Source organism: Pogona vitticeps, chromosome 2, assembly GCF_051106095.1.
Source record: "Pogona vitticeps strain Pit_001003342236 chromosome 2, PviZW2.1, whole genome shotgun sequence".
Taxonomy (NCBI): Eukaryota; Metazoa; Chordata; class Lepidosauria; order Squamata; family Agamidae; genus Pogona; species Pogona vitticeps.
Window position 1 is genome coordinate 10,610,420 of NC_135784.1, and position 27,158 is coordinate 10,637,577.

The 27,158-nt window shown below is 45.2% G+C and overlaps 2 protein-coding genes and 1 long non-coding RNA gene across 3 annotated transcripts in view; 2 read left to right on the top strand and 1 right to left on the bottom strand.

The window, feature by feature from the left end:
- Positions 1-510: 510 nt before the first annotated feature.
- On the bottom strand, positions 511-5,576 carry LOC144587432 (uncharacterized). Its single transcript, XR_013542589.1, has 2 exons — positions 1,818-5,576; positions 511-1,722 (listed from the first exon to the last, which is right to left on the bottom strand). It is a non-coding gene; the product is annotated as an uncharacterized LOC144587432 (long non-coding RNA).
- Positions 5,577-5,812: 236 nt separating this feature from the next.
- Positions 5,813-27,158, top strand: part of LOC140703827 (uncharacterized) — a 221,687-nt gene continuing 200,341 nt past the window's right edge. The window contains exon 1 of the mRNA XM_078387637.1: positions 5,813-5,941. The gene's annotated coding sequence lies outside the window, so the exon portion shown is untranslated. The remainder of the gene's footprint in view (positions 5,942-27,158) is intronic.
- Positions 6,262-18,982, top strand: LOC110070895 (uncharacterized). The gene is made up of 3 exons (XM_072987788.2): positions 6,262-6,600; positions 7,129-7,218; positions 14,154-18,982. The coding sequence occupies exon 3, from the start codon at positions 14,154-14,156 to the stop codon at positions 15,447-15,449; it is 1,296 nt and encodes a 431-aa protein (XP_072843889.2). The 5' UTR covers positions 6,262-6,600; positions 7,129-7,218; the 3' UTR covers positions 15,450-18,982.

Consider the following 27,158-nt stretch of genomic DNA (forward strand, 5'->3'; position numbering starts at 1 on the left):
AAAGGAAGCTGGAGGAGGTGGAGCCTATATACCCTCGGGGGGGAGGGAAGCTTAATTGACTCTTTTTTTCTAAAGCTCTAGAATCTTCCAAACGTCCTGCGCAGGTGCAGGATTAACCCATTTGTGTGCATTCATAGATACCACTACGAAGAACAGTGGTGAAGAGGTCTTATTGGCTGCGTTCCATAGTTCCTGCAATTCAATGTCCACAGTTCTTCTTTTGATCATTTGGAAGGCTTGCCCTTGATTTAGTGAGCCCAAGGGGTTTCTATCTAAGCCAATCCATTTCAGATTTTTTTAAAAGAGCAGTAGTCCCAAAGGGAGGTTTAGAGTCCAGCAACAGTTGACATAATAAAGTATCTGGGTCAGAGTTTTAAAAAAGCTTTAGCTAGAATTGAAATGATCTCAGCCAAGCCACCGTTTCCAAAGAGAAAAATCTGGTCTCTAGACAAGGCACCAAGTAGGGAACACAATTTGGTAGCCCTAGCACTTTACGTAAGAATTGAGATGTGTTCTGAAACCTTTAATGGCATTTACAAATTACGACACAGGCAAAATAGGAGAAGTAAAATTACACAAATTTCACAAATTAGGAGCGAGAAGCAGGGGACAATTTCAGAATTGCAGATAAGAAACCTCCAACAGCAGCGGTCTGGGCACTACATTCATCACTCATGAAAATAGAAAGAACTGACTCAGAAGAATTGGAAAAATAGGAGATCCAAGGTTCAAGAAAAAAATTTCGGAGGTGAGAATGAGCAGGGCATTGAAACAGTATATGAACCAGGGTGTCAAGCATCTCTAAACAAGAAAAACAAAGTCTTTTTTCATGAGGGATATTGAGAAATCGACCGGCATGGGTGGCCGAAGGAAAAATATTAAAACGGGCCAACATAAAAGCTCTTCTTGGATATGGGTTTACTAGGGAACAGAAATATTTCTTAGATGTGGGTTTACTAGGGAATGGAAATATTTGGGAGAATAATCCTGAGATGGAAAAAATCCAACAGAAAGAGGGGAACATACAGGGTTAAGGTTATTGCATAGGTAATTGAATTCGGCATGACAGAGCTTGTCCTTGATTATGGAATAAGCCCTAATGAGATTCATATCTACCAAAGATTCCAGAGATATGTGAAGAGAGAAGGATTTCTCTTCAATAAGCTGGAACCAAGAAAAGGAGTGAGAATCACACAATAAATCATATATCTGGGTTCCAGAATGTGAATTTAAAAAAAAAAAGGAGCCAAAATTTAAATGTGAGCAACCAGGTAGTTGTGGAAGGTAGGTGAATGCCCAATTCTAAAGAAATAGTAGAAAGCTGAATTAAGTTGGGAACTCCTAATATTCTGTGAAAAACTTTCTCCCGGCCGGAGCTTCAAGTACACCTGCTCCGCTCTGCCAAACCTCCCGACATCCTCCAACAATTATAAGAGACTCTGTGGCTTTCCGATGTTCTCCGGGCTCTCTATGGCAGGGCTTCTTGCCGGTCTCCAGCAGCTTGTAGCGGTGATCTTTTCGGGACCGCACGATGTTTCTTCCGAGCTCTGCTGGTCAGCCGCTTCCAGGCCCCACGTTCTGAGCTCCAGCGTCGGTCTCCGTCTCCACTTTCACCCACACTCGCCCCGTCGCTTGCCCCGTGGCTCGAGTTTGTAACGCTAGCCTCCAAATCAGTCTTTTCTCACCCACCAGAATGCAGCAGCTTTGCATCAGGTAGGCGACCTGACGAAACAATATAAAGCAGAAGAGGGCAAAAGGGAAAAGAAGAAAAAGAAATAAAAGAATAAAGAAGACCGGTGCAGTGGCAAAAACGCTACCTGACTGTCACTGATGCCATCTTGAAAGTTACAGGCTTGCCCTTGCGTCTTGTTTTCTTGTTTAGTCAAGTCAGTTCTGGCTTAATTAGTGACTCAAAATTGGCTTCCTTAATTGAGTCGATCCATCTCTTTCCCTGCTGCTTTCTGCCGAAAAGAACAAAAAGGGGATGTGAGTTAAAATCAGGCCTGAACTCCCTCCAGAAGTAAAAAGGATGGAACGGAAACTCTTGTACTCACAGCACGAGAAAACAAAACTCACCAAGAAAAAACATGATGTCAAGGAACAGGAAAAGAGAACAGACCAAGAGAAGGTTGAATGAGTCAATAAAGGAAGCCACGATCTTGAGTTTTCATGGACAGGAGATTTCCCTTTTGATCTGGCTGGGCTTTTAGTTTAGAAAATGCAACGTACATTGAATATAAGTCTTTCCACACAAGTTAGTTTTCAAGAATCAGGGGAATGCCCGAGTCGTGCTTAGCCACAAACCCCAGAGTGGTTCTCCAGACGTCCTTCTCCAGTGGAAAGGGACACTCTGGGGAGCTGGCTGAGACCTTTCACAGGATGTTCCCTGCTTCCCAAAGAGGCCCCAAATTGGTTGTTGTGGGTTTTTCGTGTTCTTAGGCCATGTTCTAAAGGTTGTTCATCCTAACATTAGGAAGAACAACCTTCAGAACATGGCCTGAGAGGCCGAAAAACCCACAACATCCATTAGATCCCGGCCGTGAAAGCCTTCGCGAATACAGGCCCCAAATTCTCCATTTCCTGACCCCAAAACTGGAAGTGATCAGAAATTCCTTTCCTGTTCTGAAAAACATGCCAAGCACAAGATGGGAGCCTGGCAGACACCTCTTGCGCACCTCCGCTGTGGTGGTAGTGACCCATCATTTTCTGGATCTGCCACTTCAGGAGGTGCTCAGTGTTTCTGGCATTTCGGTTGAGCCAGTCCAAATACTTGGTGTCCACCTGGATCATCTCCTCCATCCAGGTCTCCCGAGGCTCCCAGTTCTTCCCCTCATTGTCGTAGGAAGCAAAGAGTTGACCATCCAAGTGAGCTGTGACAAGGAACTGGGGGAACCCCAAGCCGGGCTCAGAGACAACCATGAAGTGATAGTGGAGGGAGTGCGAAAAGGGGAGGGGGAGATATCGTGAAGGGGAAAAAAACAGGGAAACATCAAGAGTCTGTCTGTCATTCTGACTCCACCCCTCCTGCTCTATCTTCTGAATAACATGCAGGAATGACATCATCATTTGGATTCCGCTACAGATGTATTGCGTGTTTATTGGTTTAACTGTTCTAAAATTTGTAATGCCACCCAGAATAGACCTTTGGTCTAGATGGGTAGGGTAGAAATCTAATAAATAGATAGATAGACAGACAGACAGACAGACAGACAGACAGACAGACAGACAGACAGACAGACAGACAGACAGACAGACAGACAAAACCATGAAGTGATAATGGATGGTGCGAAAAGGGGAGGGGAGGACAAACATCAAGAGTCTATCAGGAATGAAACTTCCAACACAATCCTAACCATTTGTAAACAAAGGACTTACTCCCAACGGATCAGAGGCCGTGAGCTGCTTCAGTCCACCAAGGTGGCCATCAAGGAAAACTCATGAGTCAACAGCCACAGGACCTGATCCAAGACACGTGAACCAGCATGGATGGGTTCTAGCCCAGGATGGCCACCACTCCAGAAATGTTTTTTTTTATTTTTTAGGGAGGAAAGAAAACCTGTTTGTTCTCTTACAGAAGGCCCCACTGCTCACCGGAGGGAAGAGAGGATGTCGGCTTAAATAACCAAACAGATGAGGAATGGAGAGGAAGATGCCCCGTGGATGCTTACGGTTCGAATGAGCAGAGCCAGGTGCGATGGAGACTGAGGATCTGATTGAGGCGAAGGCAGCTTCCTCGGTCCTTCCCTTCTCCTTTTCGGAGGGAGGGGGCCTAAACCCACCTTGCCCTGGAAAATATCCAGGATGAGTTTCAAAGGGAAGGATGTTCTCAGAAACAGCTCTTTTCCCAAAGATATACAATGTGTTGAATGTAAGGTGGATGTGTTGTTTTTACTGGATATGGAACAACTGATTGGTTCAAAATTGGGAAAGGAGTACGGCAAGGCTGTATATTGTCCCCCAGCTTATTTAACTTATATGCAGAATACGTCATGCGGAAGGCTGGACTGGATGAATCCTAAACCGGAATTAAGATTGCCGGAAGAAATATCAACAACCTCAGATATGCAGATGATACCACTCTGATGGCAGAAAGTGAGGAGGAATTAAAGAACCTTGTAATGAGAGTGAAAGAGGAGAGTGCAAAAAACGGTCTTAAACTCAACATCAAAAAAACTAAGATCATGGCCACTGGTCCCATCACCTCCTGGGAAATAGAAGGGGAAGATATGGAGGCAGTGACAAATTTTATTTTCTTGGGCTCCATGATCACTGCAGATGGAGACAGCAGCCACGAAATTAAAAGACGCCTGCTTCTGGGGAGGAAAGCGATGACAAATCTTGACAGCATCTTAAAAAGCAGAGACATCACATTGCCAACAAAAGTCCGAATAGTCAAAGCTATGGTTTTTCCTGTCGTGATGTATGGAAGTGAGAGCTGGACCATAAAGAAAGCAGACCGCCGAAGAATTGATGCCTTTGAATTGTGGTGCTGGAGGAGGCTCTTGAGAGTCCCCTGGACTGCAAGGAGAACAAACCTATCAATTCTGCAGGAGATCAACCCTGAGTGCTCACTGGAAGGACAGATCCTGAAGCTGAGGCTCCAGTACTTTGGCCATCTCATGAGAAGACTCCTTGGAAAAAACCTTGATGTTAGGAAAGTGTGACGGCAAGAGGAGAAAGGGACGACTGAGGATGAGATGGCTGGACAGTGTCTGCGAAGCAACCAACATGAATTTGACACAACTCCAGGAGGCAGTGGAAGATAGAAGGGCCTGGCGTGCTCTGGTCCATGGGGTCACGAAGAGTCGGACACGACTAAACGACTAAACGAAACGGTGTTTTTACAAGAAACTCACCAGGAAAAAAGAGGATATACATGAATTGAAATATATTTGATCTGTTATGTATGAAAGTTCTTCAAAGTCAAGAGGAATAGCAAGTTTGACTCCCACCCCACCTGCTCCATGACATTTATCCTGGGGAGAAAGGGAGAGGAAGAGGAGGGTGAAAGGAGGGAGACCCCCTCAAGGCCAGAGCCCAGGCTGGCCAAGGAACTGGCTACCAGACCCATCAGTCCCAGGAGGAAAGGGAGGCGAGGAAACCACGAAGTCTGGAGAGATCCAGGTCACCCTCCGGTCGGGGGATCTGCACGAGGGCAAAATTAAGTGGGTGGGGGGCAGCCTGGAAAGGAGGAGACGCCAACGCCCACATATTTTGGCACCAGAAAGGCTAGACAAGGAGTTTCTGGGGGAGCTTTGGCAAATCAGAACCCACTCCCTCAGATCCAGGGGGTTTGGGAAGCTGGGCTACAAAGCCAGGCCTTCCCCGGTTCGGACTCGGACGTTGGAGCCCCGATTCCTCAGAGGCACCGCCGAGGACACGTGAGGTGACGAAGTCTCCCCTCCGCTCCCGGAGTCTCTGGTCTTCCTTTGCCTGCCTGTCGGCCTCCTGCTTCCACGCAGCCCTTTCTGCCCCTGGGCTCGCCTTCCTTTCTTCCTCCTCACAGGGAGGCCCGATCACAGAAGGAGTCCCCTCGGTCTCTGAAGGACCGGCCCTGCGGGAAAAAGCCACTTCCCCCCCCCCCCGCCTCGATCTTCTTCTCCCGCCACGTTGGCCAGAGAGGGGGAATTTCTTTGCACACAAGAAAAGACACCCACGTGCAAAGGAGGGCTTGAGCGTTTCGCCTCACCCTTCAACGCCCCCCCCCGGTTGTTTCTGCAATCTCTCCCCCCCCCCCGTTCATGCAGGAGGGGGGGAAGGGGAGGAACATAGAACTACGAAGGCGAGGGAAGAGCCCCTCCCCTTGGACGCCCTTTGAACGGGAGCCGGAAGAAGCGGGGATCCTGCAGCGCCTGCCTCTTCCCCCTTCGGCCCAAGAAAGGCGCCTGGAGGAGAGAAGCGGGGCTTTTGGGGCGCCTCCCGGATCGGGACCCGGACGGAGGTGGGCGCTGGAGGGGGGGCAGGTCGGGTGTGTGTGTGTGAGGGTGGGTCGTGAGATTTGCATTGCGGGGTGTGTGATGGCCGGGTCCCCGCCACAGAGCAGACGGAATGAATGAGGACAAAATGGAGAGTCCTGCTGTGAAGGCAGATGATGGAAGAAGCTGATGTGACGTCATTTCTCTTCTCTCCTCCTCCCCCCCCGTTCGTGCAGGAGGGGGAAGGGGAGGAACATAGAGCTACGAAGGCGAAAGAAGAGTGGGCGCTGGAGGGGGGGGCAGGTCGGGGGTGAGGTGGGGGGGTTGAGAATTGCATGGGGGGGGATGAGATGGCCGGGTCCCCGCCACTCTCGGGAGAAGGGGGGGCGGCTTCCCCGGGCTTTCCCGATGCTGACGGGTTGTGGTTTGCCTTGCTCGACTTTCGTGCAAGGCAGTTTTTTCCTCTGGGTCTCCTCGAGAGGGGGAGGGGAACGGGAATTAAAAGAGGAGAGAGGGTCTCTGGAGCCCAGATCCCACCCCCAGAGGCAGGGAGACCAACACTCCTGCAAGGCCTTAAGACTTCATTGATTATGGGTTTCCTCCCCTTCTCTGCAAGGAGACCCTCCTTTCCCCTGAATCCTGCGAGGAGCATCCGGTGGATTGATACAAAGGAACGGGAGAGAAAGTAACTTCCCTTCCATCTCCCCCCCCCCCCCCCGTTCCTTCTAATGACTAGGACATCCCCCTCCCTCACTTAAAGGGCCGAAGTCCCAGGAGGGGCTGGAGAGGCAAAGGGGGCTGCGATGGGGGGCAGGCGGGAGGTGGAGGACTTGGGGGGGACAGGGAGGAGAAATGGGGGTTTGTGAGGGAAGGAGGTCCTCCCTGCACCTTCCCTGCGAGGGGGACCTTCTGCAGGACCGCTTGCTCTTTTGCACAAGCAGTTTGTTGCCCCCTCCTCCCTGGGATGGGGGGAGCTTTTACCTCCGAGCCCAACGTGAGATGATCTTTCCTTCCCTGCCTCCCTCCCTTCCTGTGGTTTCTTTCTTTGCTCCCGTTCTGTTCCTCTTGTTCTGCTGCCTGAAGAGTAGAGAGATGGAGATGTGACCCCGTTCAATCGAAACATGAGGAAGGCACATCCGGCAAGGAAACGTTTTTGATTTGCTTTATCCATGAAGCCTCCAGGCTGATCTTTTCTATTTTTCTTTTCTCCTAGGACGGGTCGAGACTGAGCGGAATTCTCTTTGTTTTTTTTTGGGAACAAAAACCAATAACCAAAACCCAAGATCCCTTCAACATTTGCAAGGTAAGCGAGATTTCAAGAGGTGGGTTAAATAGCCTTGCCACACACACTCTCTCCTCTCAGTGTTTCTGGCCCAGCAGTGTACAAGATCGATAATACAGAACCCAATCTGGAAGGCCAAAACAGGGAGGACCTTGTTAAGCAGGTTGAAGTAGTGGGAGCTGTAGGTAGGGTTGACCACCCTCTCTTGGAATTTGTATTACAGTGGGAAGGAGAAGCCAAGTGTAATCACACACAGATTCTAGACTTCAAGAAAGCCAATTTTTGTTTTAGGGATTTATTGGCTAAAATTTCATGGACAGAGGCACTAAAAGAGAGGGTAGTTCTGGACGGATGGGAAATTTTTTTAGGACAGATACTATATTTTCCAGAATGATATTTTTTATATATATATAACAAAAAAACAGAGAAGGCACATGGAGGAAGGAAATGTTTTTGATTTGCTTTATCCATGAAGCCTCAACGCTGATCTTTTCTATTTTTCATTTCTCCTAGGAAGGGGTGAGACTGAGCTGAATTCTCTTTGCTTTTTGGGGGATCATTATGCATTGTCTGCATAAAGGAATAACGGGACATGATGCGTCCCCAATTGTGATGGATGACTCTCCACACTGGTTGGAAAGGGGGTTAGGTGATTCGTAAACAGGTTGAATAAGGAGGGAACAAGAATGTAGCCTTGCTTCACTCCCTTGTTGGTTGGAAATTGATTAGATAACTCACCTTACCAAGGGGCACGAACTTGGCATGTTGTGCCAGAGTATAAAATTCTTATGAGGAAAAGGTGTCTTTTATCTATGCCCATGTTTTCAAGTTTTTCCCAGGTAAACTCTCTGTCTACCGAATCAAAAGCTGCCTTCAATTCAAGGAAAGCCACATACAATTTAGAATTTTCATGCTTAGATCCCAGTATAAACTACTGCTCTTTAAAGGGAAGCCTACTAGTTGGGTTCACATTTGAATAAGTCCAGTGGGATGGTATCGGGGGCCGGCTGCTTTTCCAGCTTTTAATTGAGTGATTAGATCTCTGGTCTCTTCTATGGTTAGTGGTGGCCAAACAGGAAGATCAGAGAGAACAAAAGAGCGTAGAGGGTCTAAGAGCTCTATCTTTGTCAAAAAGAAGGTCTGAAAAATATTGGACCCTTCTTGGTGGAGATATTATGGCAGGGTCTTGTACTTCCAGCCTGAAAGAGCCTGCCACGATGGCCCAAATTGGTTGTTGTGGGTTTTTCGGGCTTCTTGGTCATGTTCTGAAAGTGGTTCTTCCTAACGTTTCGCCAGTCTCTCTGGCCGGCATCTTCAGAGGACAGCAAACTGTGCTCTGGGAGGCTGAGAGTGGGTGGAGTATTTATGGTTGTGAGAAGGCTAGTTGGTGAGGTAGGCTATTGTCCTAATCAGGAGATGGTTGATTGTGTTTTGTTATGGCTGCATTGTTTTGATCAAGAGGGGGGATTATCTGTCCCTGTGGCTGATGGGTGTCGTTAGCTGGTTTTTTGTGTGCAGTAATCCCTTGACCTTATGGCTGGGTGGAGTTCATTGACCTTTTGCACTCTGTGTTTTTGAGAGCTGGGAGCCAGGTTTTATGGAGTTTGAGACATTCCTCCTTCCGGTTGAAGTTTTGTTGATGCTTGTGGATTTCAATGGCTTCCCTGTGCAGTCTGACGTAATGATTGCTGGTGTTGTCCAGTATTTCAGTATTTTGAAATAGAATTTCATGTCCAGTTTGTTTTATGGCATGTTCAGCTACTGCAGATTTTTCTGATTGTTTTAGTCTGCAGTGTTTCTCATGTGCTTTGACTCTGGTGTGGATGCTTCGTTTTGTGGTTCCAATGTATACCTGGCCACAACTGCAAGGTATCCGGTATACTCCTGCAGTGGTGAGGGGGTCCCTTCTGTCCCAGCTCTCAAAAACACAGAGTGCAAAAGGTCAATGAACTCCACCCAGCCATAAGGTCAAGGGATTACTGCACACAAAAAACCAGCTAACGACACCCATCAGCCACAGGGACAGATAATCCCCCCTCTTGATCAAAACAATGCAGCCATAACAAAACACAATCAACCATCTCCTGATTAGGACAATAGCCTACCTCACCAACTAGCCTTCTCACAACCATAAATACTCCACCCACTCTCAGCCTCCCAGAGCACAGTTTGCTGTCCTCTGAAGATGCCGGCCACAGAGACTGGCGAAACGTTAGGAAGAACCATTTTCAGAACACGGCCAAGAAGCCCGAAAAACCCACAACAACCGTTAGATCCCGGCCGTGAAAGCCTTCGCGATGGCCCAAATTGTTTATTGTTTTTTGGGTCACTGCCTGTTAGAGATTGCTCCAAAATAAAATTCTGCCTTTTTTCTTTTACAGAATTCCTTAATTGACTTTTTAGGGAGAGATATTTGTGCCAATCTTGGGCAGTCAGTCTTCCTATACAGTATTCCCTATATGAATCCAGATTTGTATTCTCAGATTCCTATAGTCAGGATCAAACCCAAGTTCTTTGTTTTGAGGGATTGCTGCACCTTTAGGCTGATGGAGTTTGTCCTAATTGTTTAAAAATTTATTTCTAAAGAAAAGACAATCCATCATGTTACAAATAACTAATTTGTCCTAAATCTCAGTGGAGATGTTCCATTTATCCATCAAATACTCTAATTTCATCAAGTGGTTCGATGGACTTTGTGATGGAAATCTGAGGGTCCCTTAGTAGCAGATTTTAGAACCTGCTCTGACAGGTCCTTTTGAGACATCCAAGCACATACGACACGCCTGATTTACATATGCACACAGGCCGCCACGATGCAGGAACATCCTATCAGTGGCTAACCTCTGTTACAAAACCATGTTCTTCAGAGAACTACTTCAGCCTTTAATTTTGCTTCTATCTCCATATTGACATTTTCCAAGAGATCTATGGCTCCTCAAGTGTTATATAGAAATTCTGCCAAGGTAGGAATATCTTTATGGTTTTCTGCCACCTCTACTGCTGGAAAAAGGCTCCTTCTCATTTGAGTCCCTGTTGACCATTTCCAGGCCAATGGAGGTGACATCTGTGGCTTGAGCAGAATAACTTGCCTCTGATTTAATTCATTATTCAAAGAGGGCCGTTCGGGCAGCGGAATCTGGCCAAAGTCGTCTGTGGTGGAAACTGATGCAGAAAACTCATTTAATTAATCTGCAGTCTCCCAATTCCCAATTTACCTCCCCTTTCACTCCCTCACCATCCAGAGGGTCCGCTGCTTCTGTGGCAAGTTTCCTGCTTCTAAACTGTTTAAAGAATCTTTTGTTATTCCCCCTTATACTGCTGGGCATATGTATCACAAAGCCTTTCTTAGCCTTTTGTATCATCTCCTTACATTTTTTTGCCAGAGTTTGTGTTCTTTTTTAATTTATTCATTTGGGAAGAAATTTCATTTATGGAAGGACCCATTCTTTCCCGTTAACGCCTTGGTAACTTTGCTCATTAACCATTCCAGCACTTTCTTGGACTTAGTTGAGCCCCCTTTTTTGCAGTATACACTTCCGCTGGGCCTCTACCACCGTTGCGTTAACAGACTCCATGCACTCTGGAGATATTTATTTTTTTACCTTCACTTTCAACTTCTTTCTAAGTCTGTTCCTAGTCTGAGGAAAGTCCACTCTTTGAAAATCAAGGGTTTTTGTGTCAGATTTGCCTGACACTCTCCCCCCAACATGCAGGGTGAAAGAGATGGCAGCATGGTCACTATTCCCTAGCGACTCAGTGACATTTGTGTCCTGAGTACCGCACAGTAATAGATTGAGTCACCTGTCCTCTGTTGGGCTCCATGAGAATTTGCTCCAAGGCAGAGTCCTTTAGCATGTCAAGAAACCCGTTCTCTCTTTCTTGAACCGAGGATACAATGACCCAGTCGATGTGAGGATAATTGGAGTTCCCCTTGATTACAATCCTGTCCCTTTTGGACACCTCCCTGATTTCTTTCCACATTGCATGTTTTTCCCCCTCAAGTTTTTGATCTGGAGGATGATAGCACGCCCCCCCCCACTATCACATTGCTCCTCGGCTTGGCAATTTAACCCACAGTGATTCTATGATGGTGTCAGACCTGCCGTCCATCTCCATTCTGCTGGATTCCACCCCTTCTTTGACCTAGAGGGCCACCCCACCTCCAACCCGCCCCTCCCTTTCCCTCCTGTAGAGTTTATAGTCTGGGATTGCGACATCCCTCTGGTTCTCCGAATCCCAGCAGGTTTTCGTTTTGGCCACTGTGACAGCCTCCTCACACGTCACACAGGAGCTGCCACGTCACTCTCACACACACACTATTCACGCTGCCACCAACCATTCCCTCATAAATCTCTTCAGACAAAAATATGATTTTTAAAATAAAAATGTATGTTTATTTGTGAGAACAAAAGGAATGGTAAATCACTTTATCAATTAAAATAAAAAGCAATCTGAAATAATAAAGTATCCCCTCATACACACTCTCTCTCAGACCTTCGCTTTATATATATAACACAGTACTTCATAACATGTACAAGCCCTAACACCCTAAGTCCCTATCAGGTCCCTATCCAAACCCTATCTAGTTCACATCTTGTCCCTATCTTAGATCCTATCTTAGACCCTATCTGACTCACACCTCATTCACTCCCCCCTTAAATACCATGGCTCCACCCTCTGAAGTCCCACCTCCCGTCATGCTATAGGCAGATGAACTCCAGCCACAGCAATGACAGGCAGATGACATCATCGCTACCATCACAGCCACTATATCTGTGTTATCCCTAGCCACCAAATGTTCCAGCTGTCCCATCTTTGCTCAGACACTACGGGCATTTGCCTAAAAGCCCCTGCATATGGGCTCCCCCAAGAAGGGCTGCTTGCTTGCTTCTTCTTCCAATGGATCAACATTCCATCATGCTCTCAGTCCTAATTCCTACACTATCATCACTTTGTTGTTCTCTACTCTCTCCACCTTCATTCCACCGGGGTGAAGAGTCCTGAAATGAACGCCACTCGGATCCTGTTGGCTTTCCCCCAGGGTTCCGTTTGAAAGCTGCTCTGCCACCTTTTTAATGTTATGCACCCACAGTTCAGTTGTGTTGTTACCTCTGAAATTAAAGTTCAGAATCTCTGGTGAAGACAGGCAGCTTAAGACGCATCAACAGCTAGTAGAAAAGCCAATCTTTATTGAAAAGTACACCTGGACCCTTCCTCTTAAAAGCAGAGGATAGATATTTTATAACATTTCTACACAAAGAGCCATAAAGCAACACATTCCTTATTGGTTCCCTGAACCTCAAGTTTGGATCCTGCCTCTAATTGGACCAAAGATGCCAATTAACTCCAACCATTGATTATACGTGGATGTTCGTAGTGTGCCCCCATGTTCCCTTAACCTAAATTTAGAATGTACCCAGGGTGTACATGGATGTTGCCTGAATGTCTGAAGAGATATTTTCTCTGTTCCTCATATCTCATTAAGATATTGATGTTACTCTTTCCTGGGCCCCGGTATATGGCCTTCAATAGTTATAATTTTCCTTAGTGGTGTCAAAATATCTGGTGAGAATCAAGGTGACTGTGGTATGCAGGAATGTAGGAATACCTTCTAAGACTGCAAGAGCCTTACAGCAGGAAGTGCAATCTTATAGCATGGAAAGTTACACGCGCTTGTTAAAGAGCTTATTAGAAAAATCTTACACTTACCTGATAAATGTTAGAAACATACTGATTCAGTTACAAAGATTACAAGGCATTTTGGTTACAGATTATATAGGCCATACACTGCTTAGAAAAATCTATCATAGAAAATACAGTGGGGTCTCTACTTAAGAACTTAATCCGTATTGGAAGGTGGTTCTCAAGTTGAAAAGTTCTTATGTTGAATCTGCATTTCCCATAGGAATGCATTGAAAACCATTTAATCCGTATCTGCTCTTTTCCGTCCATAGAAACTACAGTGGAACCTCTACTTAAGAACTTAATCCCTTTTGGAATGGTGTTCTTAAGTTGAAGCAAAATTTCCCACAGGAATGGACTGAAAACCAATTAATCCGTTCTGGCTGTTTTTTTGTTATGTAGAGGTGTGTTCGTACATTGAAGCATTAGTTCCCATAGGAACTAATGCAAAGCTGGTTAATACGAACTCTACCACTAGGGGGAGAATTTTTTTTAACCTAAGATGACCTAAGGTTAAAAAAAGAGCAGGAAAGGTTCTTTTTTCCTGTTCTTATCTTGGATTTCTGTTCTCAAGTAGAAGCAAAATTTGGCAAATGGAGCTGTTCTTAAGTTGGATTGTTCTTAAGTAGGGACGTTCTTAAGTAGAGACCCCACTGTATACATCGAGTATTAACAATGAATGAGAATAAAGCATAATATCGCTTGTTAAAATAAGGTTTCACCTTGTCCCCCTAAAAGTGTATTCATTCAAGTGAAGCTCAACCCTCTTGCCACCATCGCTATAGCAATCTGCATTCCAATTTATGTATTTTGTGCATGATGTAACATCCTGGAGGGCACACTGATTTTGTAAACTGAGATACTACTCTAATACACAGCCTTTAGAATTTGTAATATTTAATTTCACTGGGGTAAAATACCTTCTTAATTTCAATGTATACATTTTTGCTTTTATTCTCACAGATGTGGTTTTTCAGGTTCTTCGGCCCCTCCTTTTTATACACTATGGTAAAACTATCTAACTCTGGAGCCAGAGGATGGGAGTTCACTTCCCTTCTAGCTCTGTAGTTCTAAGATTCTGTTACCTCAGTACCTATTTCCCTGACCATATCTGTTTCCTATCATGTTTTCAGAAATTCCTGATGATTCTCTTCCCTCAAATTTTTTGGCTATCTTTCCTTCCTCCTCCATAATTTAGTTAGAGAATGAACACATCATTATTTATTCCTGCAGATTTGGAAGTGGTTCTTTCTCTTCTTTTTCTAATTTACCAGATGATGAAGAAGAGAAGAAGAATTGCCCAGGAAGATCTGGGACAACCTGGGCAGGAACTCATAACCAAGCAAGAAAACAGAGTAAGAGTAAGCAAGAAAATCAAAGTGGGCAGGCATGGACTGCACATGAAAGAAGTTACGGAGGGGAGAAGAGCATGTCATGTCAGTGGACATCAAAGAACACATGCAGGGGAGAAGCCATATCAATGCATAGAATGTGGAAAGAGCTTCACTCAGAATGGTAGCCTTAGGTTACATGAAAGAACTCACACTGGGGAGAAACCATATAAATGCATGGAATGTGGAAAGAGCTTTAGTCAGAGTGGTCAACTTAGGACACATGAAAGAACTCACACTGGGGAAAAACCGTATAAATGTATAGAATGTGGAAAGAGCTTTAGTCACAGTGATGTCCTTAGGAGACATCAAAGAACTCACACTGGGGAGAAACCACATAAATGCACAGAATGTGGAAAGTGCTTCAGTCTTAGAGGTAACCTTAGGAACCATGAAAGAGCTCACACTGGGGAGAAGCTACATAAATGCATGGACTGTGGAAAGAGCTTTAGTTGCAGTGGTCACCTTAGGAGTCATGAAAGAACTCACACTGGGGAAAAACCATATAAATGCATGGAATGTGGAAAGAGCTTTAGTCAGAGTAGTGTCCTTAGTTTACATCAAAGAACCCACACTGGGGAGAAACTACATAAATGCATGGAATGTGGAAAGAGCTTTAGTCGCAGTGATGTCCTTAGATTACATCAAAGAACTCACACTGGGGAGAAATCACATAAATGTATGGAATGTGGAAGAAGCTTCAGTTGCAGTGATAAACTTAGGTCACATCAAAGGACTCACACTGGGGAGAAACCATATAACTGCATGGAATGTGGAAAGGGCTTTAGTTCCAATTCGGCACGTAGGTCACATGAAAGAATTCACACTGGGGAGAAACCGCATAAATGTTTGGAATGTGGAAAGAGCTTTAGTCAGAGTTCTCATCTTAGGTCACATGAAAGAACTCACACTGGGGAGAAACCACATAAGTGCATGGAATGTGGAAAGAGCTTTAGTCGCAGTGATGTCCTTAGATTACATGAAAGAATTCACACTGGAGAGAAACCGCATAAATGTATGGAATGTGGAAAGAGTTTTAGTTACAGTGGTGACCTTAAGAAACATGAAAGAATTCACAGTGGGGAGAAACCTTATAAATGCATAGAATGTGGAAAGAGCTTTACTTACAGTGGTAACTTTAGGCAACATCAAAGGACTCACACTGGGGACAAACCATAAAAATGCATGGAATGTGTAAAGAGCGTTATTCAGAGCTTCTGCTAAGTTAAGAAGGCATAAGGAGCTCATTCAGTTTTGTGTTGGTTTCCAGTGGAAAGACTATGCACCCAAATGTTGATGTAATGCAAAACAGAGAGAAAAGAGAAAGATTGAGTGGATTTTGAAATGCCACTTGTGATGTATTTTACTACTATTAACAGCGAAATACAATAAAATAGACGTGGAAACTTGTGCTAAATAAATGAGAATAAGCATATATTATAAAACGGAAGCTTTTACAAAATTAGTGTAAAAAGAAAAGGATGGATGTTATAACGCTAACTGATGAAAGAAAAGCCAGTCATAAAGAGAGAGAAGCTGTCAATTGTTTTATAAGTCGTTACCTTCATGAATAATAATAGTAATTGAATTTTAAAGAGGATACCAATGAATATACAGTATTACTTATGAAGAACTAGGTGTTTCTATGCTATTGTATATACTACTGATATACTGCTTTGTTGGAAGGAGTGGAAATTTTGGTTCTTCGTAGTGGTTTCTGTGAATGCACACAAATGGTTAATCCTGCGCCTGCGCAGGAGGTCTGGAAGATTCTAGAGCTTTGAAAGAGAAACAAATTAGTTTCCCCCCACCTGTGTGGTATAGGCTCCACCTCCTCAACCTTCCTTTCAGTTCCTCTTTTTCTGCCATTCCAGTAGGACGTTAGGAATAGCAGAGCAAATATCTTGTTGAGTATTCTAGCTTAGCTAGCCTTTTTATATTTCTTTTTACTTTCTTTTATTGTTATTCGACAGAACCTGCCTTTACTGCTTATTTGCCTCTGTTCTGTGGCTTCCCCCCCCTACTTCAACGGATTCTTCTTTTGTTTTATGGGCCCTCAGGGCTTCAAGCAGTGTGCCTCTGTTCCCACAAAATTCCTTTGTCAGACAGACAGGATAAATGTCTGTTTTGTTTGGGTGAATCCCACCTCGATCGAACTTGCATTGCCTGCAAGGGTTTTTCTAAACAAACCATTAAGCTCAGGCGCCAACAACTCAAGTCTTTCCTCTACGAAAAAACTCTTCTTCCCACAGTGGAGGGCTCTTCCCTCCCTGCACCAACCCTTCCACGTTTGGAGGTCTCTAAACAGACATCTTCCCATGCTGAACAGGCAGCTCTTACCATCTCCTTGCCTGTGAAGTCCAAGGAAGTCTCAAAACCGCCTAAAGCCCAGGCGCCTTCTCATCCCACCATTCCTGCAAAAAAAGAAAACCAGCGACAAACCTAAAAAGCTGAAGAAGCCACCCAAGCTTCCCACTTTGCCTCCTCCTGCTCCTTCAATATTACTCAAGGAGTCTTTGAGTGAAGGAATCGAACTTTCTGATACTGAAGAGCACATTCCTCCAGCCTAGACGGCTCAGGACATTAGGTGCATGTCTCTGAACTCAGGCCAATTTGAGGCTGCACCAGATGCCAGCTGGGCCATTGCTTCATCTAGTCCTCAATATTCAGGTTGGGCTGATACCAAGTCTCCATTGGAAGAGGAGTCTGTCCATGACACTCCTTTTAAAAAGACGAAAAAGCGTAGACATACCTCTCCGTACCAACTGCAATTTGGCCACTCTTTCTACGCTCCATACCCATACCAGGGATACGCGTACCCACCAGAGTTTTGAGGCACTACCTTTCCACCAGGACTAAGAGGTCTCTTCAGCTCTCCCAAACCCGCTACATGAAAAGAGGCTCCCTCAATGCCAAGCTCCACCTCACTACGACCAATTCGGCTGCCTTAGCCCCGATCTTCCGACTCGCACCAGCAGTCTCCCACAGCAATGTGTATGTAGCATTCCCCATTTATTAGGTCAATGGTTCATGTTTTGTTATGTAATGGTTCATGCATATTCTTGTTGCTGGGAGGCAGAGCTGAGAGAGATGCTATAAGAGGAGGAGTCAGAGAGTCAGTCAGCAACAGTCAGTAAGAGTAACAGAGTCAATGAGAGTGAGAGAAGGGAGAAGGAGATAGAGTGTGGAGTTTGGGGAATTCTGAGGTGTGATTAGACTTAGGAGTGTATTATCTAATCGAAAGTTGTTGTCAATAATAAATTGATTTAAAGAAGACATCCATGAATCAGTTTAAGTTTCTGTAATCAATAAACAAGTTCTGTTTAAAAGACCTTGAAGTATGGACCTGATTCTTCCTGAAGCAATGATGATTTAATGATCACCTGGTGGCAGCAGTGTAAAAGAGGGGAGTGTTTGCCTTCGTGTGCTCTGAGGCTTGACAGTCAAGCAAGGGGCACGAGGGAGGACGCAACAGTGTATAATTACAGAAATTTATTTCCTTCAATTATTTTGCTGAGAACACCAAAATAATTCACACCATCCTTCTCTTTTTCGAAGCAACTGACTGTATTCCAATCTGCCTGCCGGTTTCCCCAATGGCAGCAGCTGCGGCGGAATTCTTGTTGTTGTTCTTACTCCCGGTGATAGTGGAAGCAGCAACAATTGTTGCTGTTGCAGCAGAGAAAAAAATAAAAAGCAGCTGCATCAAAGGAGGTAGGCAAGAAACATAGAAAAAGAAAGAGACCAGAAAGAAAGAGAAAAAAGCCGAACCAGTAGGAGGAAAAACAGTCTCCTGCTATTGGGTCGCCATCTTGATTAGACTTACCCCCCTGCAGGGGTATGCTAACCCCTGCAGCTCATTTGCAGGATTGAGTAGATCTTTTACTGGTTTACTTTGTAATTAGCGCTAATTGGGAAGCCTTTGCCTATCTGTCTTCTGGCTAATATGGATTACTCTTTTTCCCCTCAGTGATGTTTGCCATTGTGTCAACTCATAATTTCTGGGTTGTTCCATAAGCTGTTCCTCTATTGATATGTTTTCTTCCACTATTGTGCTTACCTCTACCCTTCCTTATCATGTTCATTGTCCTTTGTTGATTTTGCCACCTTTTCTAGTTCTTGCTATTCTAGTTCTGAAAACACATTACTCTGGATGATAAACCTTTCCTGGTCTATGAATCCTTGTTCAGTTATGTTATTACTTGGGTGTTGCCTTTTCCAAATTTCTATCATTCTTTTTTGAAAACCACAGGCTGTTGGGTTTGCCTCATAATAACATTTCATAATTTCTCAGTTTTTGGTGAGAGTCCAAGTTTTGCATTTACATTGTTCCAGTAGCTTTGCAGCAGCCTGTCCTCATCCCTCAACAGGGTCTGCTGAGCCCTGTAGCTCATTTGTCTGATGGGATTTTTTATCTAAAAATGTATTAAATATAATGTTGTATAATAAAAAGTGAAATGGCTGATATAACCTGAGTCATGTACAAAGTGGATTCGGGTGTGTACCCAGGTTAAAGACTTAATATTATGCAGCTGGAGAAGATTATGTAATCCTATGTAATGTCCAGTGATATAATGTACATTGTGATTGGTCATTAGATGTATAAAATACATGTGTAAAGGGACATGTAGCCGCCTAGAGTGGTCCTCGCCCGACCAGATAGGCGGGATATAAATAAAATAAAATAAAATAAACATGTTATCTACTGTAAATCAGATCATTTATTTCTATATTATGTATTGTATCATGTCAATGTCATGCTGCAAGTTGAATGTCTGAAATCTATGCTCTCTTTATGTTTGTAAATAGACTACAGTGGTGCCCTGCATGATGACGACCCCACTAAACAATAAATCCGCAGGACGATGTTTCTTGTGGGGGATTTTCATTTGACAACGATTAGGTCCATGCTTCGCGAACCGTTTGTTTGCAAGACGACGATTTTTTCCAGCTTATCGTTGGGTTCCTAAAATGGCTGACCTGTGTTTTCTGGACCCATGCTTCGCAGGACAGCCATTTTAACAGCTGATTGGCGCTCAGAAAATGGCTTCCCTATGGGCGATCTTCACTGGATGACAAGGTAATTTCCCCATTGGAACGCATTAAATGGGTTTCAGTTCATTCCAATGGGGAATTGTTTTTCACTTGACGACAATTTCACTTAACAGCAATTTCAGGGGAATGGATTATTGTCGTCATGTGGGGCACCACTGTAATTTGGATTTTACTGTCCCAGTATTTTAGTGTCTTTGCAACCAGATACTTCCTAACTCTGCTTACATCCAGAAATGTTAACAAATTCTCAACATTGTTACCAGATGCCCAGGGGCTATAGCATCAGACACAGTCCCTGTTGACCTGGGTGATGACTGATCCATTATGGATTTATGTTTATTTCTTTTCATCATAATTCATGCTTGGTAGACACAGTTGGTCTGGCTTCTCATCTGAAACCTGTCTGGCTTGGGAGACCCTTCACCATAGCTCTCAATGTCACTGAAGCATGCAAGTCCCTCCACCTCAACAAGGCCTGTGACCAAGGAGGGGAGGATGATAATTATGATAATGGTTCAAAAACTCCAGGCACAGTCAAAAGTACTGTATAAAAACATTGACTGGTATTATATAACAGATACAAGTTTTAACAAAAAGACCTGTAGGCATCTGCAGTCTTGAGAGACTATGGTAACATGCTCTATTTAGAGGACTTGGAAAAGCATCTAGTGTGCCTGATAAGGCCAATTGGAGAGTGACAATCCCTGCCTTGGTGCCATTTTGTGAGTTTGTGCAGCTGCTTTCTCAATCAGCACACAGTGATCTGCACAAAGATCTGAGATTTTAAATCAGACACAATAAAGAAGCAACAACAAGTGTCAGGAACCAAACGTCAAGAGAGTGCTCCTGTCTATTTCAAAGTTTTTCCCTCCTAAAAGGCTCAGAGAAAGTCATTGCAGACACAATATAAGGACAAAGATTGGAGGATCACCCTCAGGATTTGCCCTTCTGCCTCTTCTCTCGATGGCTGGCTTTCTGTTCCCGAGATTAAAGTCTTCAAAAGGGCCCGGTCACCGTTTCAAGGAGGGAAGCTCCTTTTCTGGACCAGCATTCCCTCTCTTTCTAAACCAGGGGTTCTGAACGAGGGGTCCCCAGATGTTCCTGGACTGAAACCGCCAGAAGCCTTCACCACTCCCTGTGCTGGCCGAGATTTCTTGGATTTGTAGTCCAGAAACCTCTGGGGACCCAAGGTTGGGACGCATTGTTCTAAACTGACACTTGACAAGCAAAACCCCGTCAGAAGGACTCCCCCATTAATCACAATTGACTTGATGGCACATGATGATGATGATGATGATGATAGTGATCAATTTCAGGACATTCCCTTTAAGATAGACAGCAGGTAGGTGCTGTTTTTGCAAGGAGAAGATGATTGAATAATGCTGCTATTGCAGATAATGAATATATACCCTTAGTTAATGATCCCACTGACTTGAGGGTTTTTTGAGGAAGTCTTGAGAAACTAGGTAAGAGGAAACAGATAAAGGGGATCCTATTCTAAGTAACTGAGCCAAGCAGAAGAGGAGGAAACAGTAAGAAAGAGGACAGGTGAGGGGGGGGGTTGAGAAAAGAGGAACACAGACCTAAAAAGGGTGAAAATAAAGAGTCTGGAGTCTAGCTAAAGAAGGGAGTGGGAGATGTACAAAGGGGCAGGTCTTTATGTAATGGGTTTGGGTGGTTCTATAACTTGGAGTACCTACTGCTGGGGAAGCAAGGGAGGGACCCTGCAGTTGGAAAGAGGGAACAAACATCAAGCTGTCTGTCTTGATCGCCTACCTGGTTAGGACACCCGCTTTCGCAAAAGTGCTTTCTAATAAAGGACAGCAGCTTGAATTCGTGGTTGTGTGATGGCAGTTTGTTGAGCAGGACTGTGAGCGTTTCTCACCACCTGTTCCCTTAGAAACGCAACGTGAGGATGCTACCACTGAAACGGTCTCTCTGTCTTTGTAGCCTGCATTTCGCTACAGCTCCCAAGGCTGGAACTTGGAATTTCTGGATGGGCTGACTCAATGAATTCCCCAAGGATACAAGGGGCCTCCTCGAGTGCATCTTACAACACTAAGGAACAGGATTTTGGTCCGGGAGTGCAACCACACGAATGCCCTCCCTTCTGATGGGTTTCCTGCTGTGGCTGGTGGCGGATCACTGCCTGGACCATATTCTAGGGCCAGTGTGAAGGAGTGGTAAGAAGAGAGGAAAAGGGAGTGAGTGAGCCGTCCCCTCAGACTGCAAAAACTAAAGAGCAAGAGGAGATAGCAGAGGGTGGGACAGAAGGGGGGGAAGGCCTGAACTTTAAGGAAGAGAGAGAGGTGGGCTCAAAGGGGAAAGAAAGGAGGGTAGAGGTTTTCCTAACCAGGGAGGAGAAAAAAAGGTGCGGAGAAGGTGGAGCAACTGTCAGCTTGGGAAGAGGAAGGAGAAGGAGAAGGAGAAGGAAAGGAATCACAAGTATATAGAGTACCAAGAAAACAGAGATTAGAAAAAGAGGAGAATAATGAGACAAGAAAGGAGAGAGAGGAATCTTGTGTGAAGACTCAAGAGTGGCTAGAGGATTTTCCTAATTTGAAGGTGGGGGGAACTGTTGCCAGATCCCCCTAAGGTGAAGGCTGAAGAGATTTTGCCAGATCCACTGGAATGGACAGTGGTTGTCTCTCCATGCGGCCACGGTCCTTGGAGGAATGGGGTTCGGGCAGGATACATTCATACCAACATCAAGCTGGAAGGCGACAGGGCCCGCCATCCATGGTGCAAGATGATTTGTGAAGTTCGGAGCGCTCCCTTGAGGAAACCTGCTGACCAGGAGTGGTTTAGACCAGCCCCCCTCCGGTAAATGAAGAAAAGTTAAACAAAGAGTTTATGTTATCTTGAACTGAGTCCCCGTTAAATGTTGGCATAATTGATCCTAATGAAATTGGTGTGGACTCTCCCGATGTTAATAAAAAGTTAAGCACTGATGAAGAGACTCCGCTATTTATTCCCGCCGAAAAAGAGGAACTGCTCAAACTGTTTACTGAAAAGTAAACAAAGGAGGGAGGCTGCCTAGATTACTGTTGTTTGCAACTAACTAGTGTAGCTAAGAATGTGTCGAATATGGGAGCCCAACTGCCTGGAACTGGGAGGGATGACGTCTGCAAGCCCTCCTTTCTCCCCCCCCCGGCTCCCCGTTCTTTGCTTCCCCTTACTCATCCCTAAGAAAACCTACTGATCAAGAATGCTTTGGACCAGCCCCCAAGTAAAGGAAGGGAAGTTAAAGGAAGAACTGATATTATCTTGGACTGAGTCCCCTTTAAATGTTAACCCAATTGACCCGGTTGAAGTTATTGTAGACTCTCCTGATGTTAAATGAAATAAAAACTTAAACACACATGAAGAGATTCTGTTGTTCGTTCTCGCCAAAAAGGAAGAACTGTTCAAACTGTTTATTGAACCCAATAACAGCCAGAAAGACGACCTTCGTTGTGATCCTCTTTCAGGGCCTTTCCTGTATTCCCATCCATGGAGCCACCCTGAACATCCTGTTCCATTTGCTTCAAACAGGTAATCATTTTCTCCGTTCAGGAAGGTGTGTCTGATGCCTGGCCAATGGCACAACTGGTTCCGCAACCAGGTGTACAACAGACACCCCCACCCCTGAGATACTGGCCTTCAACTGGCCTTCCTCCTCCTCCCTTCCAGGTTCTTACTAGGCTGCTCCATGGTGCAACGATACTGGTCCCTCTCCTCCGGGTCAATTTCAATACTGAACCAGGTGTGGAAGGTCCCGTCTGAGTTAGGAACCACGTTCCCGCAGAGAGTCTTGGCATCCAAGACCTCCCCGTTCTTCCTCTGCATGGCGTCAATTGCCTTGGGGTAGAAACCATGAATGTGGCAGACGATGGTCTTAACACCATCACGGCCCTTTTTGTGAACCACTTTCACTTCTGGAGCCACTGAACCTGGACTCCTAAACCAATTCAGCATCAAAGACTCTTTCAACCCCTTCCCCATCCTGACAAAACAATCAATCAATCAATCAAAATACAAAGAAAATATGTGGTGGGCCCAATTTGGGTTTTACTCATGGAATCAAGCAGCTGTTTTTGCCTTATTTCCTCCCCTCCAAGGGCACACCCCTCACCTTAAAAAGAAACCAGAAGCAGCAGGAGGGTTTCATTGCCACCACCTTGCTATTTAAAAATAAATTTTGGCTATTTCCAGATGTATTGAAAATTCAGACTCTCTGCCTGACCAAAGTTGCCCAGTCTTTGTAACAGGAGGTAAAATATATCTCTGTTGGCTTTTATTTGTGCCATGAGTTCAGTTCTTATTTTCTCAGAGCTTGGACCGTGACATTTCGGAGGCACTCCTGCTTCTTGGTCGTGGGTAGTCCAGTCGTCCTTCACCTTCCGGATAGTTAATTCAATGCATAGCCCATCATTAATGAGTCTTACTCAAAATCCTGATTCCCTCTCGTGGCACGGTGGAAATGAGTCTAAAAATACAAAGTGTGGCCCTTCTACAAGGCCCTTCTAAGCAAGTTTTGAAAGTTACCCCCAGAACATAATTTTGTAATTATCGGTTGTATTGCAACCAAAAGCTTGGGAAGGAAGTGGGAATGCCTCAAATAAGGAACCATTGGTTGTTGTTTTTTTGGGTGGAGGTTGAGGAAACTTGGGGGAGGTCTACAGCTTTGCAAATTAACAAGAAGCCTGGGCTGTGGGGGAATGCCCCTCCCCAAAGTTGCTAAGCTACTGACTGATTCGACAGTAGTAGAGCAAACTCTCCTGGATGATGTCACAGCTGCTTCTGAGAGGAGGCACAGCTACCCATTCTTCACCAATTCTTCCTCTTTCTCACAGTGATAGGGAGCCAACTTAAAAACCTTTATTTGGGCCAATCCTAATGGAATTACGTAACCATTGTCCTATCTGAAATCTGTCAACTATCTGTGTACTGTCAACGATCTGTGAGCTTGTAAGGTTAATAAAAGCACAGTCTTCCTGGGGGCAGGGCAGTCTTCTTTGAGGTCCTCTTCTACTAGTCACCCATCAGGAGCACTGCTGGCAGAAATCCCTGCTTGTGTGGCTGACTTCTTTAACTTTTCTCTCTAAGAATTTTTCTACCCTAATTATCTGATGATCACCTAGCCCATCAGCCTTCTCATTTTGTGACCCCATACTAGGCAGCACAGATTGATGGCTGAAAAGTTGGGGTCAGCCCCCACTCTGTCAGCCACAAGCCCCCCATTTCAGAGAGCGGGTGATTTTGGCCACAGGAAGAGGATGGACCAGGGCATACCTGGCAGAGGCAGGAGGATGCCACCAATGGGAGAATGGGCAACGCGGGGCCTCGCTGTGCGATTACTATTCAGCTGGACAAGGGGGGATCTGCAACACAATGTTGCAACATGCTCATTTCAAAAACCAACAGAACACACACACACACACACACATACACACATACACACACACCTTTTCTCATATCTGGAACTGCAATTCCCAGAATGTGTTGGCTGGGGGTTTCAAAGATTCAAAAGGCGAAGGAAGAGCTCCTCCCCTGGACGCCCTTCGAACGGGAGCCGGAATCGGGGATCGCTGCGCCTGCCTCTTCCCCTTTGGCCCAAGAAAGGCGCCTGGAAGAGAGAAGTGGGGCTTTTGGGGGTGCCTCCCGGATGGGGACCTGGACGGAGGTGGGCGCCGGAGGGGGGTAGGTCGGGGGCGGGGGCGGATATCCTGTACAACCCAGACAATGTAGTTGCTGACCTTGAGCCAGACATCCTGGAGAGTGAAGTCAAGTGGGCCTTAGAAAGCCTGGCTAACAACAAGGCCAGTGGAGGTGATGGCATTCCAGTTGAACTATTTAAAATCTTGAAAGATGATGCTGTTAACGTGCTACATTCAATATGCCAGCAAGTTTGGAAAACTCAACAGTGGCCAGAGGATTGGAAAAGATCAGTCTACATCCCAATCCCAAAGAAAGGCAGTGCCAAAGAATGCTCCAACTACCGTACAATTGCACTCATTTCGCACGCTAGCAAGGTTATGCTCAAAATCCTACAAGGTAGGCTTCAGCAATATGTGGACCGAGAACTCCCAGATGTACAAGCAGGATTCCGAAGGGGCAGAGGAACTCGAGACCAAATTGCTAACATGCGCTGGATTATGGAGAAAGCCAGAGAGTTCCAGAAAAATATCTACTTCTGCTTCATTGACTATGCAAAAGCCTTTGACTGTGTGGACCACAGCAAACTGTAGCAAGTTCTTAAAGAAATGGGAGTGCCTGACCACCTTATCTGTCTCCTGAGAAACCTATACGTGGGACAGGAAGCAACAGTTAGAACTGGATATGGAACAACTGATTGGTTCAAAATCGGGAAAGGAGTACGACAAGGCTGTATATTGTCCCCCAGCTTATTTAACTTATATGCAGAATACATCATGCAGAAGGCTGGACTGGATGAAACCCAAGCCGGAATTAAGATTGCCGGAAGAAATATCAACAACCTCAGATATGCAGATGATACCACTCTGATGGCAGAAAGTGAGGACGAATTAAAGAACCTTGTAATGAGAGTGAAAGAGGAGAGTGCAAAAAACGGTCTGAAACTCAACATCAAAAAAACTAAGATCATGGCCACTGGTCCCATCACCTCCTGGGAAATAGAAGGGGAAGACATGGAGGCAGTGACAGATTTTATTTTCCTGGGCTCCATGATCACTGCAGATGGAGACAGCAGCCACGAAATTAAAAGACGCCTGCTTCTTGGGAGGAAAGCGATGACAAATCTTGACAGCATCTTAAAAAGCAGAGACATCACCTTGCCAACAAAAGTCCGAATAGTCAAAGCTATGGTTTTTCCTGTCGTGATGTATGGAAGTGAGAGCTGGACCATAAAGAAAGCACACCACCGAAGAATTGATGCCTTTGAATTGTGGTGCTGGAGGAGGCTCTTGAGAATCCCCTGGACTGCAAGGAGAACAAACCTATCAGTTCTAAAGGAAATCAACCCTGAGTGCTCACTGGAAGGACAGATCCCGAAGCTGAGGCTCCAGTACTTTGGCCATCTCATGAGAAGAAAAGAGTCCTTGGAAAAAAACTTGATGTTAGGAAGGTGTGACGGCAAGAGGAGAAAGGGACGACCAAGGATGAGATGGCTGGACAGTGTCTGCGAAGCAACCAACATGAATTTGACACAACTCCAGGAGGCAGTGGAAGATAGGAGGGCCTGGCGTGCTCTGGTCCATGGGGTCACGAAGAGTCGGACACGACTAAATGACTAAACACACTCAAAGACATGGGGAATTTTCTCTCCCCCTCTTTATCTCCTTTACAAGAAAGACACAGGCAGGAGTTAATTTCTCTACTGCAAAGGGAAAAGCTTTTTAATGACCAATCTCGACAACGAGTGCAAAATTTATTGACAGAGATAAGTTCTCTCTGTCCGTTTTACCCAGAGGAAGGCTCCTTAAATCTGTCAATTTGGAATTTGATTGGGACGTAACTTCACAAACAGCCTATGGTGTCAAATGAGATTTTAAATATCTGGCATAAATATGTGTACTGTACGTCATTTCACAGCTTGAAAATCCTCTTCTTTCTCAAGAAAAGGAACGCAAAACCTTTCTGTCAAATTGTCCAAATATTCTCCACCCTGAAAAACACCCTGCCCAGCCACCTGATGATAGAAGTAATTTTTCCTCTAAAAATGGCTTCTATAATCAAACTTGTCCAAGCTACGCATCTACAATTCCTTCAGCTCCTATTACCCTCACCCCACCCCTGGAGCCCTCCCTTTTTCTCCCTCTGGCTTCTACAGCCTCTCTCATTCCCCCCCACCCTTTCTCCCCCTCTTTCTTG

Bases quoted from the DNA above. Each gene is read 5' to 3' on its own strand.
- LOC110070895 (XM_072987788.2), top strand. From the start codon at position 14,154: ATGATGAAGAAGAGAAGAAGAATTGCCCAGGAAGATCTGGGACAACCT.